The following is an 18,793-nucleotide window of genomic DNA, read 5'->3' as shown; positions in this document are numbered from 1 at the left end:
TGCCTTAGAAAAACACACTAAGGACATTTATAATAAAGTATCTGTGTTCTTTGTGTGTGGGAGAATGACTCTTTTCCTTTTATATATGCCATAAATCTCAGATTGTAGTTCTTTTTCTCTCCAGGCTATTAGGTTTCTGCAGACTCTATTTCATTCCTTAGCACCTGTAGTTGCTTGGCAACAGCATCGGATTTACATGAACCCAGCCCTGTGAATGAATAGTTACCTGGAACCTTTCTGCGCAGAAACCCCGAGAAACGTAGCGGTTCTCCCATTCAGTATGACAATTATTAGGAAATATTAATTGCTTCTCTCTATTCATCTTTCTGGAGCCTTTATTTTTCAGTCAAAAGGGGGGAAAAAAAACTGTATTCTCTGTTTAGTTCTAGCCTGCCAGAGGTCACAAAATTTGTTTATAAATAATCCACTTGGAAAGCAGGGGGTTTATTGATAACAGAAGACTTTAGTAGCGCTCAGAGCCTCAACTGGTACAAGCAGTCCCCAGTGCTGTGTCCGTATTCTGTAGGTAGGGAAAGAAGGAGGTTCAGAGGAGTGAAGTAACCCACCACAGTCACGTATACAAGGTCAGCAAGGGTTGTTTTTTTTTTTTTTTTTTTTTCCTGCTGGTAAGTCTGGTATAGTTCTTAGGGAGAAAAAGGAGCAAATGTTTCCTACTCGATGTATTTGCTTCCCTTCTTGGCATTATGGAACTTCGTTGAACAAACAAACAGATTTTCTGCTGCCTCAACCTAGTGTTTTGCAAGCAGGTATGTCCTCCTATCAATTCATTTTATTCTTGTGAAGTACTTTACAACCTGTAGGTTATTTCTATTGAGAGGAGTAGGAGGTATTAAAGAGAAAAATCAAGAAGAAAAATTCTTCACCAGCACCAAACACAAAAAAGCCTTACAGGACTAGAAGAGCTACAGGCAATATTTGTGGATGCCAAAATAGTTGTAATAATTCTTTTGAAAAATCTTGTAAAGAAAGCACCCAAATTGCCTTGTTTTGTAAGTTCTTTTCTGTTTTTCAGCAGGCTTATCCTTTGCAAAAATAAAATGATACTTGGGCCTTCATTCTTTTTTTGTTGTGTTTTTAGAGGCCGTTGTTACTGTTGTTGATAAGATGCAGAGCCTGGTGCTGAGGGGGAGCAGAATGGTCCTGAGACCTGGTAGAGATCTGGTTTGCAAACCTAGATACCAATCTGAATTTTTCCCCCAAGTTTGTGGTGGTTTGGGCTTCTCTAAAATCAAAATACCTGGTAGGATGCTCTTTCTTCTCTTCATGTAAGTGTCATTCAAGGTCAGGTCATTGCACCTTGTACCTTTTAATTATATCCTGTGGCCTTAGGTAATGCTGAATTTGCAGCTGATTATTATTATATATTTCTCCTGTGGACATGTCTCGCTACTGATGCACAGACTCTGCAGATTAACTAATGCAGAATCGGATGCATTTGTGATCTAAGTAATGAAGAGGTCTTTGTTCTATTCTTGGTTGTTCTACTGATTTTGTGCGACCTTGGGCGGCTCATTTGTCTCCCTCCTTACTTTTTCTCATTTTAACCTTCGATGGATGGTGTCCTGTTGATTTGCCAATGTAATTTTCTATTTCCCTTAGAAGAACTGCAAGGCTGATTATTGCTGTATATGAAGACAAATAGTTTTTAAAAATGAAACAGTGATGGTTTTTGTGTTTCTAAATAACTCAGCAGCAAGCATTATTTACTGATGTGTGATCTGTGAAGCCGCATGTGGTAATTATACACATCAGAGTTGTGATGGGCATGGGAGGGTGTATATTTTGCTGAGTTTCAAGTACGAATTTCTCATGTGTCAATATTTTGAGGAAATACTGAGCTGTGCTGCAATGTTAGCAACAGAGCACATTAAACCAAAAAAATGTTGGTTTTAGTTAATGGAAAATGCCTAAGGTAGCAATTTCTGGAAACATCTTGCAGACTCCTGACTTTGGGTGACTTGTCTCACCTCCAGTCCTAGGAAATGAGCAGCAGGAGCTGTGAGTTTGCATTTCCCAGGTTCACAGAGGCACTGGTGTGTAGCTCAGTGCAGAGCCCTCCTGGACTCTGGGGCTTCCCCTGACAAGGACCATAGGACACCTGGCCTCCTACCACAGGACTCTGCAGGGCACATGTCTGTTGAACCTATGGACCTTCAAAGCCAGAACGTTCTCCCAAGAAGCTGGTCAGTTTTCTAGCACAAGGTTCTCTGTTATTTATCAGGAGTTTTTAGAAACTGGCACTTTCCTACTAAATATTTGGATTTGTTGGCAAACTGAAAGTATGCAGTATCAGATACTTCTAGTTTTTATTGCTCTTGCCAACTCTGCTCTTTTTTGATCGTGGTTTCAGTGGCGAAGATATTTCTGCTAGGCACTGGTAGTATACCAGCAGCACTAAGCATCAGTGGTTTGTGGTCTTTAAATGATGCCTTTTAATGAGTACTAAACTTAATATCCTTAGCTTATCAAAAAGAGAGACAGGATGGAATTTAATTGTGGTCTATAAGTGCCAACACGTAAAGGGGAAACCCAATTCTTTAGTAATGTTTTAACTGGAAGGCTAAAGCCACAAAGATCAAGTGACTAGAAGTTTAAAGAAAAAAAATCTAAATTATGGGGAAAGTGGAACTATTTAACTTTAAAGGTGTTAAGCAGGAAAACAGCTAGTAGACTCAGTAAATTGTCGCTTTGAGTCCGTCAGCTGAGGTTTTGTGTCTTGTTCAGATTCCTGTAGTTCAGTGAATACAGACCTGGGCTGGATGGTGGGATCACTGTGAAGTGGTGTGGTCTCGTTAAAGCAGATGGTCCGCTGCATTTTTGGAGCTCTGTAGGTAGGTTATTAAATAGCTGAATGCCACGGCTAGATTTCAGATGCTCAGTTTGGGTCTCCTCTAGGTTTTGTTTTCAGTCTGGTACCACCCGCTTCAGAATATTTTTTGAGAATTGGTTGATTTATCACATTGGTTCCAGGTTGCACGTTTTTTTGCCGAATGACAGGAATTCCGAAGTGGAAGGTGAAGAGAGAGATGTTGCCAAGAGTCCATGAATAATTGTGGCATCATGGAGTAAATCAAAGCAGGTTGTGCTTTGTTGTGTTAAGCCTTTAATTGGAGCCTTGACTACTTTACAGATGTTTGGACAACTGCTGAATAGTTTTTGTGACAATTAGTATTTTTCACCAATGCACGCTGTTTTTAAGTTTCATGGTTCTTACCAGATCCAAATTTTGGGTATCAAAAGAGGAAAACTTTGAGTTGCCAAAAAAATAAAAAATTAAACTTGGCATAAGCCAGTTCCATTGGTACATGAACTCATTTTCCCTTAGTAATTCATGAAATGTATTACTTATTTTTTCTTTAAGGAATTAAATCGGAACCAAACATTTACAGAAGTTAGAAACAGCAAGGGTTTATTAAATTATTTCTAGTAATTAATGTCTTCAGGAGAGGACTTTTCCCCAAATACATTTTCAGTCTTGACCAAACAGATTTTAATTGGTCCTTCTAATTTGTCTTCCATCTCTTTCCTTAAAAGCTTTCAGAGAAATATTTTTCCAACATATTCAGCCTATATCTACAAAAACATTTGGTCTGAATCTGCTGCCTTTTTTTTTCCCCCTGCTGTAAACTCCAGTGCTGAGTTGTGGATTTATTTTTTTTTTTTTAATACATTACCATTGGAATTTATCCCAGGCTTCATCAAAATATTCTGTCAAATACAGATCTGCAGCTCAAAGAAAAAAAAAAAATCACAGCGAATTGATAAGCAATTGCAGCTCTGCAGTATTTCTACAAGAAGTGCAAATGTTTCAGAGGTCTCATTGTGAGCGTGTCAATGTATATGTTATAACAGTGTTATGACTATTGATCTGCTTGTTCCCAAATAAGTCGTTCATGTACCAAAGTTTTCTGTGCTGTATAACTCTAAAGTCAATGAAGCTGAATTGTCAGTGGGGTTGTATCTTGAGCAGATTTTGTTTCCTGTAGTACATCTTAGTTTGTGTGTGGTTTTGGGTGATCGGCAATAATTTAAGGTGCTGTTAAGAGAGAATTTATGTGCATGTTTTTCTATGTTTATTTTTTCTGAAATCCATGAAAAAGGGGAAGGCTTTGAGTCAACATTAAATTTTAAATTCTTATCTGAAGTGGATTTTCAGAGTTACGTGATCTAGTGCCTTTAAGTTTCAGGTTGTGAAATACAAAGTTTTGTCTTTATTGAAGCAAGGTCTTAGGAAAGCTAAATTTGGCATCACGGTGAAGAACAATTTCTGCTATTAGAAGTTGTTTGAGACTGTAAGGTGACCTGGACTACCAGTAGCATACGAGTCATGACGACAGATACTGGTCCTACTCTGTTTTACTTAGGTGCCTGAGCATCTACTCATGTTAGTGGTATTATTTTTGCCTTACAGCAGTGTGAGCAAGAAGAATCATGCTTGTTCTCCACTACATCACTGTAGAGACTTTATCTCTATAAGTAGCATGAATGTGGAGAATATAAGCCATACTTGTCCTTGCTGCTGAGAAATTCGAGGCTTTTTTCCCTTGTTGAGTTAAAGCTGGTGTGATAGTAGCTGTAGCCTTAAAGGCTGATGACCAATTCTATCCTTAAAAGTTATTTCCCTTCCCCAGGCACTCCATTTAAAAAAATAAGAACAAATTCTACGTCTGTAAAATTTCTGAAATTCTGTTTCTGTTAGAAAGGATTTTCAAAAATTCTATCTCTGTAAAATTTCTACATTTGAGCAATTGAAACCCTTAATGACATTAAAATATTGTGAAATATGAAAAAATCTTTGCTTATAAATAAGAAAACAGTCAACCTATGTGGCAAATATAGCTTTTCTCTGTAATAAATTAGCTGACGCTTCAAAGTGAAAGTCAGAAGCACTTTTAAAATACAGTTTTGGTGAACAGCTTTTCTGAATTACTGTATTGTTTTTAGAATTGTAAAGGTGGCTGAATTTGTTTGAATATTTGGCTTCAAGCTTGTAATTTATTCACTTGGCCAGGTGTATTGGCCTAAATTAAAAAAAAGAAAAAGGAAAAGAATAAAAAAAGAATGCATTCCAGTTTACAGCTGCCTCAATCAGGTAGATATTGTCTACTATGCTGAAGGCTGGTTTGTGGCAGTCTTTCTTTGCTCTGTTATGAAATACTTGGAGATGTCAGAAGGGCTGCAGCGCAATGAGGTATGGAAGCAAGTGCCTTTGGACCCAGTCCTAGAACTCACAGGGACAAAAAGGGCACTCAGTGCCTTGTACATTTTCATATTTAAAAGGCTATAGACAAGAGAAACCTTTTACCATAGTGGGAGTTTTATTCTGCAGTCTTTATATGAATAAGAAAGATTAGCATGAATTTTGGAAGCATTAATATGCAAGGAGGATGATTTTGGAACATTAGTTTTATAAATGGGACAAAATAATCATATATTTTTGCTTTGTTTTTCTTGAATGAAAAGCTAGAAAATACTTTTTTTGAAATTATAGTGTTTGGAGTTAATCAGAGAGATAAAGGAGGGGCTGATACTTTTCTTGTTGCTTGCAAATTGTAAATTGCAGTTATTCGCAATCATGCTTATAGCTGGCGTGGGTTCATGTGCATAATCAGCTGCTTTTTGAATGCATGTTCTATTGTTCTGTTTTATTTATGGATTCAGTTGTGATGAGAAAGACATTATGAAGTTGTTTGGATGAAGCCTTGGAAATGTCTTTTAGGAGTTGTGAAAGTCAGCGAGTGCCTGGAGTTTGGGGCACGAGCCGGGGCCGTGTGTAGCGCTGGAAATTTCGATTTAGAAGCTGAAGAGTTTTTTGGCCTCAAAATGGAAGTTCAAATTCGCCTTTTGGGCTTTGCGGCGCGTGAGCCAGCAAAATTCTGGACTGAGGCAGGCAGATTGTTACAGTCCAGTTGAAATACAGCCAGATCCACGAGCCCCGAGGTCAGGAGCCATCCCATCGATTCCAGCATCCGCACCCGTGAGCCGTCTGATCTGACCCTGCTCCTGGTGGGACAGGGGGCTGAACTGCTGCCTCCGCTCTCCTCGCACAAACGATGCGGCGGCAGCAGACTTTTGGTGCTAATTACCAGCCCTAACCTTCTGATTGATGAGAGTTTGCTTATGTGATTATTTTTCTTAATAGCTACGGTTATGTGCCAAGATCATTAGAGGGGATGTCGGACTGCTCGGGGGAGACTCAGCCTGTGTTACTGGTTCCACCATCTCACTTGCTGAATCCACTTGGCCAACGCTCTTTGAATCTGCATTTTCTAAAATCTTTGTTTTCCTCTCTGCTTTTTGTCTTAATCTGCTTAAACTGCTTGATTTTCTGGGAAGGCATCGGTTCTGTGTTTGTAAATACACAGTGATGCAGGACTTCGGTCTTTTTGGGACCACTGGCAGTGGCTGAACAGAAATAACAGTGATTTCTCTCTCTTCTCAGTGATGGATTCCACACTCATCCACCTCCCCACCTTAACCCCCCCATGTGCCTTTCAGTGAAAGCAATATTTTGGCTGAAAACAAGAGCCAGGAGGTGAACTTTAATGTCACTCCCTTCTTGCTGGGTCTCTGTGAAAGGCAGAAAGGGGGTTGCTGTGTGAGTAGCAACATACACAGAGCGGGCTGACTCCTCAGCCTCGTGTGGGAAAGTGCCTAATGCTCAGTCTTCCTGGGCAAGTGACCTTCTTCACTTGGGTCTTCCTCATCGTCCTGTCCAGTGGCAATTATTTTAAATTTTGTTAAATCGGACACGTTCCACAGCAGATAATAAAACTGTAGATTTGCATATTGCAGGACGTCACCATGCCATGTGCAGCTGCAAACGCTTCCTAGTTGGGTTAAAATTCTGTATTGGCTCTCTAAAAAATCATTAATTTTTAAATAGGAAGGAAATAAACTGGTTGGTTAGGTACTATGCAGGGAGCTTTTAATTAAAAGACTTTTAAATCTGATTCTCTTGACTGTCAGAGAATTGAATTCATGAATTATGTTTGCTACAGTTGTTGTTGTTTTTTTTTTAAGTTCAGGAGCTCAGCCAGCTCCACTGTTTGCTGTGAACAATTCAGGAAACATCCCTGGGGTTAAATACACTTCGCATACCTCCTGTGGTGTACCTTTTTAACAGGTCAGGCTGTTACCCAAGAGCAAGTGGCAAAGTAAAGAAGCCTGGGTGGTTTTTTTTTTTTTTTTGTTTTTGTTTTTTTTTTTTTTTTTTTTTTTTTTTTTTTTTTAGTAACAGTGTATTTAAGTCCTTTCTGTGCACTGCCGTAGGGGATAGATGGTAGCTTCTGACAGATTCAAACACAGCTGGCTGAGTGAGAGCACCGCTAGTGATGAATGAACGATGTCTCTGTTAATGCCCTGTATACATAAATGATGGGCTGGCTTGCTTTATTTATAAGATATATCAAATTACACATCTCAGAGCAAATGTCCACTGTTCAGCAAAGCACACAATATTGGCATTAAAAAGACAATCCCTGAAATCAGTGATCGATGCATTTTCCTTGCTCTCTGGAGAGAGATGGAAATAAGAGGTAAATCTAAAATTCAGCAATTTCAACAAGTTCTTTTGGGACCCACTCCTCATCTGTAAGAAGAGCTCAGGTGGGGAAGCTGCTGTCTCTGCTCTGGCCGTACACAGAGCTGCTGCTGGAAATGCAGCCCACCGGGTTCACCGAAGATCACTCTTCCACGTGGCCTGGATGGATCAGTCCCACCAGGACAGCGGGTCAGGTTGTGTAGGTTGTGTTGTCAGACAGTGATGGCTGAGGTTCACTGGGCTGTTACCTGCTGGGGCATGTTTTGGAGAAGCAAGCCATCTTAATTATTTGAAGTGGAGGAGAATGAATGGCTTTGACCTTCGTGTAGCTTCAGCCTGGGTTTATGGGGTTTTTTTACTGTGTATCTGTGTGGGTTCATACTCATGAGCTGATCCAATTTAGAACTTGAGATGTTCAACCAACATTAGAAAATTCACAGTGTAAACTAAGTTCATTTCTTTTATTGAGTAGGCTAACTCTATACTGAAATAATTCTTAGTATTTTGCTATGAAAGAATTAGTCTGGATTAAGATGGGTGTGCTGATAACTAGGGTGTTAAACGTTTTTAGACTTGAGATTTTTTTGCTCTCTTCACTTGATATCCAACTCAACTGATTGTAGGGTAAATGCGTACTCATGAGAGGTTTGTGTTGAATAGTGAATGCACTGTAAATTCACCCCTACTTCTCTTAGGGTAATTTATTCATATAAAGCATCCTGAATTATGATTGTGACATAAATTGATAATGTAGCCAAAACCTGAATTGTCTGACCCAGAGAGGAGTAAGTCTCCTGTCTGGTCCTTGATTCCTGAGGCAAAAATGTTACAGGGGCACTGGGGTCACCTCGAAGGCACGAATCATCCCTACCTGGCCGATCAGTTAGGGTGCCAGGGAGAGCAGAGTAGTATGTACTGACAGAGCTCAGAAACATGGAAAGATGTGGAGCAGAAGCCCTAAGACAGAGAGCTGGCGCGCAGATGGAAGTGCAAGAAGCACCTGAGCTAAGATCCATTTGCAGCTTTCACAGGTGCTCTTTGGCTTTACCCCTTCTGCATCGTCCACCGTCCTTTCCTGATGGGGAGAGCCCAGCGGTTTGTCAAGCCCCTTCCCAGTGGCAGTGGGGAGCAAAGATGCCTTATTCTTCGGTTTTAGCAGCCGTGAAGTGTAACAAACGTGTTTGTTTCTCACTCTGTCTTGCTGACTGTCTCTGAAATGTGGTGTTTTCGTGTTGGATGTGGTACTTCTGCAAGAATTTATATTTGCGACGAGGTTTAGCAAGACAGAATTGTGACTACTAGGCAAATCATTTGGAGTTGGGTTTGGTTTCCAGGAACAGAGGCTTACTAGTTATTTTTCACTGGTTTCTGTGCTGTTATGTTGTTGTGATAATCTTGGCAGGGATCTGTCACTCTGTGTTGGTATAATTGAAACTTGTTTTCCCTGAGGAATCACTCTGCTGTTTGTTTTATTTGTTTACTGACATTGACAGAGATCCTAATGGCTTTTAAAACCCAATTTGTGCATCACTGAATATCCTCCAAAGAGGAAAATAAAATTAAATTTATCAGTAAAATAGGGTCCCCCATGCAATGCTTTGTCTGGGTCTTAGACTCCACCTGAGCACCTAGCTGTTTGTCTAGAAATTGCATGGTGAGCTGCATCTTCTCCTTAGTTCTAATTCTGTCTCCAGGGCTTTTGTCATTAAGATACTTGAAAGGATAAATGACAATAAGTTATTTAGGGCATCAGTGTAAGTTGACCAACTTTGCCTTGTGAGAAATAAATTATCTTTAGCTTTTATTAAAAAGGAGGTTAAGATAACAAAGCAATAGCCACAATAAAATTCTCCTTTTGGGAGGGTATACGTGATGGTATAGCTTATTATTGTCGTAAATCAGGGTAATTTTTTAGATTTTTTTAATACAATATCAAAGTATTTATGTGTTTATTTTGGTTTAAGCCTTTGAAGAATTTCAGTGAGATCATTTGGACTACTCACATTCGTAATACCTTGCTGAATTGTGGTTATGGATAGATGTATGGCTTGTTGCATGCCATGCTCCAGAGGACCATGCACACAATAAATGATGAGGCACAGGACAGACATTAAGGATTAAAGGATGTAGGATGATTTTTTTTAACACCCTCAAAACTGTGGGTTTGGGTTTGATGAGGATTCAGAGTAGTTTTTTTTTTTATTTTACTGAAGTGACTTAGACCATGTCTAATTACCTTTTGACACACTTCCTTGTCATTCAAGCATACGGGGATTGCCCAGGTCTCAGTGAACTCTGACTGTGAACTTCAGGAGGAGATAAGTTTGGAAAATACTGCTGATTTTTAAAGGTTACCTGTCACTTTGTATATATACAGCTATGAGCCAAACCAATCTGACCTCAAACCAGAGCTGTAGTTTAGTAACACTCTGCCTTTCTTACTGTAAATCTCTTTTGCAAATCTCCCTGACTTTGATAGCACTATAATAGATCTGCAATATTTATTTTGCCTCTTCTAAGGAAGTGTTCTAATGTGTCTTGAAAGGTGGGTAATTAGTCTTATCTCCTTTTTTTACAGAAGGTAAATTAGAGGTATAGAGAGAGAGCCCAGAACATCTGATTTCCACCTCCTTGTTCTCATTGCTTGGTTCAATAGTGCAAATCCTGACAATATGCACTCTCAGTCTCACCTATATGTTGTGTTGCATTGCAGTGTCCAGAACAAGGATTTTGGCTACTGGTGGTGCATCCCACAATAAAAAGATCTTGCAGGTAAGTGGACAATTAAATCCTTTAAACTGAACTTGCAGTTACATCTGCATTTTTATTTTGTGCTGAATCCAAATCACTGCAGCTGCACAGGAGAGTGTGGATATGGGATTTTGAATTTGCTGCAGGTCTTTGGGGATTTTCTTCAAGTTTAGTGTGGAAACCTTTAGCCCAATGCTAATTTTGTATTGAACTTTAAAGGATTTTTTTACACTCGACTAGTTTTATGAATGTGTATCTGAAGCACTGGTGGTTTCCAGGTCTCATCACTTACATCAAATCAATCGGCAAAGAAGTCAAGACGAGACTTGATAAGAAACCTGAGATTTCTGTAGTTCAGATCAAAGTTGTGCTGTGTCTTTAAACTAGAGGGGGATTTTGGTGGTGCTGAACACTCAAATCCACCCCAACCAAACAAAAAACCCCAAACAACCCCTCAAACCTGCCCTTGTTGTTCTGAGTTTCTATTAGTTATTAGCATTGTGTCACATATTGCGGGGAGGCTACACTTCTATATGGTCTGTCCTCTCTCTTCCCACCTTGAGAACCCAATCCAGCCCTGGTTAAGATCCTTCATCTGTCATCCTGAGAACCAAGTCTTGCATCCTCTCTCTTTCTGCCCACTGAGATATGGCAAAAACTTGCTCACAAGTGGTGAGAGGCCTCTCACCTGGCTTTTGCTATCCCAGAACTAGACATCTGGGTTGGGATTCATCTTGCCTGAATCCAGTCATCTGCGATGTGATGTCTGTCTACGATCTGTCAATCCTGTAATAGTCAGGGGAGACCCAGTCAGTTACAGTGCAAAGGAAACCAGATGGCATTTTAACTCACCAAATGTAGATGTCTCCCTCCAGGTGAGCCAAAGAGCTTTCTGTGATCCGCTGACTGCCTTGACAAGCTCCCCTTTAACAGAGGTGCAGACACTGAGCCTAGAGCTAGATGTTTACACCAAAAGGCACCTGTCCTGGGCTAAGTCCTGGCACTGAAGTTAGTCAACGCAGGGTGAATTGCTTTCTGGAGATTCCAGTCCCTTTCCATACTCTAGAGAGAGTCTAGAGGCCAGCTTCAACTCTGCACCATACTCTTCAACAATTGCAATCACATGAAAGGAAGCTCATCTGCTCTGCGAAACCTGAGCTGGAATAAATGGAGGTTGAAGAGCTAAAAGCTAAAAGTTCTCTCTCTCTAAACCACATGTTTGTATAGCCATTGGTTGTGCAGCTGATTGGGACACAACAAATTTGGCATGTTTTGCCTGCAGATGTCAATTATCTTCTTCTGCTTCAGTTATTTTGCTTAGGAACTTGACGTTGGAAAATTAACTGATAGGTTAATTGCTTAAAACATTGGTCCCTACTGGAGTAATTCTACTAAGAATATGTCAGGAGAGAGATTGGATTAATAAGTGAGCTTGTTTTTAAAGCAGTATTTCCAGTTTAGGTGCCAGGAGGATTTCCTTGCTGTGGAATGAAGACAGAGAACTGAATGTTCTTATAACATGTAATTCTGCAACATACACAGCTGAAAAATTGTGGAGAAGGGGGAGCGGTGGCTGTGGTGCTTGCTCCTAATGTGTAACAATACAACTGCTTTTAAAACTCATTAGAAGTGTCTTAAAATAATATGATCAATACAGTGTCATCCACTTAATTCAATCACTGGTTAATTGGATCCTCCTTTTTAATTTAATCCAAACCTCAGAAACCATATCAGATGCATTGAAGAATAACAGCTTCCATCCTTATCATGGTCGATTTTGGATAATTTGTTCCAGGGCTACAAAAGACTATCATTTAATTAATCAACGTTCAGTAACTCCCATGTTTTACACCGCAAAGGAGGCAACTTAGGAAAATCTGTTAAAAAAATATAGTTGGGCAGCTTTCTCTGCAGTTCTGGGAAGCTTTTTATAACATATGTGGTGCTTGATTAATGACCACATGAAACGGTGAAATATTTTTAACAGTAAAACCTCAAACAGCTTCTTTTAAAATTATTCATGAGAGAGCCCACGGTTTCAGATGACTTACTAAGTATATGAACTTTGAATAATTTTAATTTTATAATCATGTGGCACAAAAGGTAGTTATTATTTGTAGTATTACAGCACTTACTAGCATTCAGTATAGACTAGAGCTACATTGTAATGGATGTATAAGGCTCTGCAGAGATGAAAAAGGAAAAAAAAGACCAGAGCTCGTTGTCTGAAGGAATTGTACAATTCAAGCTTAAGACAAGAAATGCCTATTACAGAGGAGATGAAGAAGCAGATGGGGAACGTGCTGGAACAATACGGTAGTATTGGCTGGCAGGATGGGCAGTGGAACCAGCACTCTGTCACCTTATCATTTCCAGAGGGCTTTTTAATAGATACCATGATTAATTTTCCATTTGTCCTCTAGCATTGACGCTCATGCATTGCTCAGCGCTTGCTTGCAAGTGAAGTTAGGCAATACTGACTCGGCTGTCACACCAGAAGAGAGTGCTTTAAGTGTATAAGCTCAGGCTTTCATTGGATTCTAATTAGCAACTAGCCACTTTTGTTTAAAGTTATGAAAATTGGTGATTTTCAAAGGTTTTGATTTGAAGACTCCCCGCAAACTTTCAGAGAAAGAGGCAAAATCCTTTAGAAGTGTCACTTTTTCTTTTTTTTTTTTTTTCCATAGCATATGTGGATTGAATTTCTTAGTCATCTTTTATGAAGCTTGTGGGCCCATAATCAGTAGGGCTGTAAATTCCTGGATCGAGGTTGCAGATCACTAATCCAAATCAAATTATTTGGATTCTTGGACACTGTGGCCTTATTTTAGACTTGATTGTATTGTAAATAAGGTGATACGCTGTTCCCTTTGGCAAAAGTAATAAAACTAGCACAAGTTAAATCTGAATTGTTACCTGCTTCTTGCGTTGCTCAGCCCAAGGGGCAGCTGCAATCCTAGAGATGATGAAACCAAAATGGAAAGAGTTTGTTGATAATGTTTTTGGAAAAGAGTTATTGAACCTCCCATGTCCCTATCCAAATATGTCTTCATTTTTAGTCTTTTGTATCTGTTTTCCTAAACCTACACTGTGGGGAAGAGCACATGTACTCAGTCAATGTGATATGCCTGGTGTTGATTTTCAATGCAGAATGATGTGTGGTCAAATAACTTTAGTATCCGTTGGATACTGTAACAAACTCTTTGCTGGTAAAATTTTATTTGTATTGCTCAAGCCAAGCTGAGAAATGTCTTGGTCTATCTTCATAGCTAAGGATCCTTCAAATACAAGAAAATTCCTGGTAAATGTAGAGACTGTGTAACTAGCTCCTGTGTCATTCTTCCTGCTAACCCTAATATGATGGGAATGGTGGAGCTGAAGAAGACAGGTTTAGCAGGCCTTCATACTGCTGAACCTTCTGTTTTATCACAGTTGAGAACTGAGGAGCCATGACTGGTTCCTCTCTCCTTCCTTCCCTCTTGGCTCAGCCATAAACACGAACAGGCAGCAGTTGTGGGTCCCTGATGTAAGCCTTTGGCATGGACTAATGAGGGAGACGATACTTGAACCCAGACTCCTCTGAGCTTGTGATAAAGAGATCTGGTGAGAAATGGGACTTCGTTTCCTGGCTGCAGTTGCATCTCCAGCTCAGATTTACCAATGCCCTGTTTTGTGACAAGTTCAAGACTCATTGTTGCCTGTGGTGCTTCTTTCCATGGGTCCCCAAATGCTTGGCTGGGGTGTACAGTAGTTATTTGTTTTCCAAAGCAGTGATAGGGGATTGCTTATCCCTTGTCTTTCATGGACGTGCGTAACTGATGCTTTGATCCTTCCCAGGTCCTGTCTGATGTGTTCAACGCACCGGTGTACACTATCGATACCGCCAACTCCGCTTGCTTAGGAAGTGCTTACAGAGCAATTCACGGTGAGACTGTAAGGAGATACTTCTGAGCGGTCTGGGCATTTAATTTCAGTTGGTTAGTACTTGGGATTAACATTACTGAAAATGAGGGGGGAGAATTCAGCTGGGTGGATCTGACTGGAAGGTCACTCAGGTCAAAGCGGGTTTTTCACTCTTGGTGCGGTTGGCTCAGGACCAAGAATAACATTTACATTATAATTCAAGTCTGGTGGTTGCTTCTCAACCAAGGGATAGGGCCTGGAAACTGTTGATAATGGGCAGGGAAAGGTCTAGGGCCTTAATGTGTTGAGCTGCCACCTCCATGTGTTGCTCTTGGAGGAATACAGCCAGCTGAAGGTGTTGGTACAGCCAGTTTGTGGCCAGGCTGTAAACTGGATTGCTGAAATGATCAGACCAAACAAAAGATCAATCCTAGCAGAGAAGATCAAAGAGGGAGGGGACAACGGGATACTGTTGTCTAAGTAAATATTATTAAATCTATATCTTCCAGCTTTTAAACATAAAGATGAAGGATATGTAAGGTGTCCTGGGCTCCATGCTCGAGTATGCACTTTCTCTTGTAAAAGCATAAATCTTGGGATACTCTTAGGTTGACCAGTCATTTTACTTGCTGTACTAAATCATTCACTGTAATGTAACAGTTCAAGTCCCAGATTTAAAGTGTTAATTAACTTATGTCTATTAATGCATGTAGGTATACGTTAAGGGTGGGCCATCAGACATTTAAAAGTTGAATCCCAGGCAGGAAATTTTATTAATGTATTTTAAAACAATTTCTAATATCTTAAAACTAAACAAATCAAGGAATGTGTATCAAATTCTGAAATCCTTATTTAGGCCAACTTTTGTTAGTCTCAGCTTTTCTGATTAGAAGCATAATATTTGGATGTTGGATAGGTTCTCTACAAGTTCATGTAAGACCATGGGATTGCAACAAGCATAGAGAAGATAACATCAGCCATCAGAGGAAATCATCCAAGTTTTAATTTTAGAAGCAAATTCTGCTGTCACATTATAGCATCTGAAGGCTGCATGCTCTCTTGCATTTGAAAACAGCACAGAAAATTGCGCAGCCAAAACTTGTCAATGTGTTTAACTCGCAGAGCATGCTCTCCTCTTTATTTCCAGAAAAGACACAAGGGTTCTGTCAGGCAAAGTACGCTTTTGCAGGACAATGTAAACAGTACTGTTAGCCTGGAGGGTTGGACTAGATGATCTCCAGAGGTCCCTTCCAACCCCATGTGATTCTGTGATTATCAGTATGTCTGAAGCCAGGATGGGACTATTTTTCCACCTTGGGGGCCAAGTTTCCAAACTGTTTTTGTCTGTGCTCAAACTTTGCCTACTGCTTCAGAAGCCACCAGAAGCTTCCCAGAACCTAATGCTGCAGGCAAATTCTTTGTCCATGAATGCGTGTGAAATGTGGAGCCATCATTAAAGTTCATGCAAATATTTTGTGTGTATGGAAGGTGTGTATTCCCTCTGCCAGTTTGGCATATGAGATCTTGAGGCTTGGTTGACAGAGCGTTTGAGTGAAGATTTCAGATGCCATGCTGATGGAGGGACTCCTTATCTCAGGTACTCTGCCAGCCCAGCCCCAGGGGCTTGCTGTGTTTCTAAGTGGCATTTTTGATTGATGCTTTCAGCTGACTCACTCTTGGCCAGGCAAAGGAATTGAGTGAAAGTGAACACTTGCTAATATAAATGAAATATCGATGGCAAGGGCTCCTTAATAATATTACAGTGTACATCTACAAGTAGGGTGTTCAGCAGTTAGCCTGGTATTCTTCACAGGTGGAACAAGGAACTCCTGAAATGCTGTGATTCACTTGCAAAGCAAAATGATGTTTTTGCTGATTTTGCTTCCTTATATATAGATATATTTAACAATTGGTAGCATGATTTCTTGTCAGTGTTTTCATTTTCTCTTCCTTCTTTGTTTAGTCACGTTTTTTCCTTGAATCCCTTGCTTCCACATATTTTCGTTGCTGTTTACTGTACTGTTGTAGCCATAAATAATTACTGATATTGTTGAATAGCATTTCTGCTGCTTACCTATTCTCCAGGGTACGAATTGAGTGATTGGCAAAAACTCAATCACAGAGTCTTCACTTCCCGGGCTCACGCATTGGAATGTAAGATCTTCTGCCATTTATCCTTCAATCCTGAATGCTGACCTGACCAGGGAAGATCAATATAACGTATTAATTTGCCAGGGAGTCAAGGCACATCCCTCATTGTGCTTTTTGCATTGATCAGGCTTGTGATTCTCATTGCAGGGCTCGTAGCTGAGACGAATGTGTCCTTGGCTGATGTCGTGAAATTAGCACCAGAGCCTAGATTGGCTGTTACACCAACAACTGGGGCTGAGGAGGTAAGCAAACTTGGGAATACCATTTTTCTTTTAATTTCCTGTTTGCTTCAAAATGTGGTTACGAATTCTTCTAGTAAAATAGATTAATTTAAGAGACATTTTGTTACACAGTTCTTTTTGAGAAGATTAATTTGTTTTTGAGATTTGATTTTTGTGATGCGATAATCTGAGTGATTGCTCCATCCAGTTATTCAGTTCTATGAGAGAGATTCCTTCCCTCCCCTGCCCCCCATCAACTGGGTGTGATCAGAGAGCAAAACCTATTCCTTAAGGGACAGAAAAAAAGTTATAAAATAGGTTGACAGGTCAGTCAAGATGTAGTTGATAATATTGATAAAATAGTCTTAACTTGTTTGCAGCAAGCAGCATGGAAAAGATGTGGTTACAGTGCTGTCTGGTCTCTTGGAAAACACGTCCCCAGATCCTTCCTGTCTGATCTTAAACAGTGGTCAGCAATTGTATGTCTTCACTTTGAGCTCCCAGTTGGAAAGCGTGCCAACTGTGAGAATTCATTAGGCTTAGGTCTTTGATACCATGCCCATCCTGGGAATTTCAGCATTTTTGAAGATGAAGCTTATGCTTTATGAGGCCACATAGATAGAGCAAAAGAAATAGTCATTCTTGCTAACTATGTGGTTCCAGCCCCTGCAAAACGGAGGAAGGAATTGTTGTCTCAGGCTCTCCAGTGCAACTCTTCACCTCACTATCAAGTGCAAAAGGCCTTAGTTTGCAACAGCTTCTGAAATACAATGTCCAGTAATAAATAAACAATATGATATAGCAAGGTTCCTAGAGAACACAAGTTTAAAAAACCAAAGATGAACTTTGTCTTCGGCCACGCCAAAACTTCTTTTACATCAACACAGCCTTACTCTCTCCATTTATGAGATTTGGATGTGCCCTAACTACAGGCAACAAGGTTTTAAAGCTTTTATTTAAACTGGGAAATTAATGATCTGCCAAAACTACTAACTCCCAGCTACATGTGTAGTGGAGCACCAGATATCATCATGAGTAATAATAGAAATGATCATGCTGCATTGTGCCTGCCAGCATATTATTTAATTATTAACTGAGATGGAGGAGCTCAGTAATCGAATAGAAGTCCCCTTCAGAAATATTAAGACATTGAATAATTTAAACTTGATTGATCTGATCTCATTTACTCAACCTTCCCCCCTCATTTTAAAAGATAAAATAATTAACAGCAATGGCCTCTGTCGTGTGTGAGTTGCAGCCGAAGCCTTCTGCAGGGAATACACCGCGGGAGCAGATCCTCCGTGTCTGATTCAACCTCAGGTCGCTGCCCTGTACCCCCCAAAAATGCTGTCTGCTGAAAAGCTGCTGGTGTGGAGGTGGAGAGTGCTCAGAGACCTGCTTTTGACCCCCCCGGTGCTGCTTCAGCTATAAAACTCAAGGGCAGGGAATGCTGCTGTCACTCACGGGGGCCTTGCAAGAGCAGCAAGCACCTTGTACCCCTGCAGGGGCCAAGCCGACCCAACTGGAGAGATCAGCAGGGAATTCATTTACCTCTTTCTATTTTACTGGCTGCATAAAATGGCCTGGAAGCTAAAAGAGTTAATTATCTCCCTCTCGATACTTTTCTTCTCCTTTTCCGCTTGGTTAGACCTGGCTCTCATAGCACATCTTTTTATTGGTTTTAAATGATGTACAGCAGTGAATTATTGCCCCAGTAGATAAGAGTGAGTGATAGAGGAGGTAGTGGCCAAGCAGCATGAGAAGGAATAAGCATTCTTGCTCTCTAGCTCAGCTTGCCAGCTTCATTCCATTAAAAGCAGCTTCTTGCAATTATGTATTCCGTACCAATTTTTTTTTTTCCCTTCCTGTCTTATAATTTTGCAGTTGATGGTGGATTCCCTGGCTAGTTTCATGGCTGTGAAACTGCAGAAAGCCAGAGGGCCTGTCAGTAATACAGTGCGTTAGCATGAACAGTGCAGTAAAAATTCATAATGTGATGAGTCAGTTTGATTCTGTTTTTTACAGAGCTGCATCTCCCTGTCCATCCAATTTCATTCTGTTGAGGTTAGAGGCTTTCACTTAAATGACGGTTCTTTTTATAAACTTCAAAGTCATCCCGAGGTTAAGTTCTGTCTCACTGAGGAGCTCTTCTGAAAAAGTCTGGCTAACCAATGCGAAATTCCCCGGACCACTTCCCTGCATT

At 40.2% G+C, this 18,793-nt stretch overlaps 1 protein-coding gene across 1 annotated transcript in view; it reads left to right on the top strand.

The window, feature by feature from the left end:
- The window catches only part of XYLB (xylulokinase homolog (H. influenzae)), an 81,308-nt gene that overhangs the window by 56,469 nt on the left and 6,046 nt on the right, over positions 1 to 18,793 (top strand). The window contains exons 16-18 of the mRNA XM_014944888.1: positions 10,278 to 10,336; positions 14,153 to 14,240; positions 16,517 to 16,611. Of these exons, the coding sequence (XP_014800374.1) occupies positions 10,278 to 10,336; positions 14,153 to 14,240; positions 16,517 to 16,611 (242 nt within the window). The remainder of the gene's footprint in view (positions 1 to 10,277; positions 10,337 to 14,152; positions 14,241 to 16,516; positions 16,612 to 18,793) is intronic.

This window comes from Calidris pugnax, unplaced genomic scaffold (genome assembly GCF_001431845.1).
Source record: "Calidris pugnax isolate Ruff unplaced genomic scaffold, ASM143184v1 scaffold54, whole genome shotgun sequence".
Lineage (NCBI taxonomy): Eukaryota > Metazoa > Chordata > Aves > Charadriiformes > Scolopacidae > Calidris > Calidris pugnax.
The sequence above is the reverse complement of the archived record's forward strand: the minus strand, read 5'-3'. Positions and strand labels throughout refer to the sequence as shown.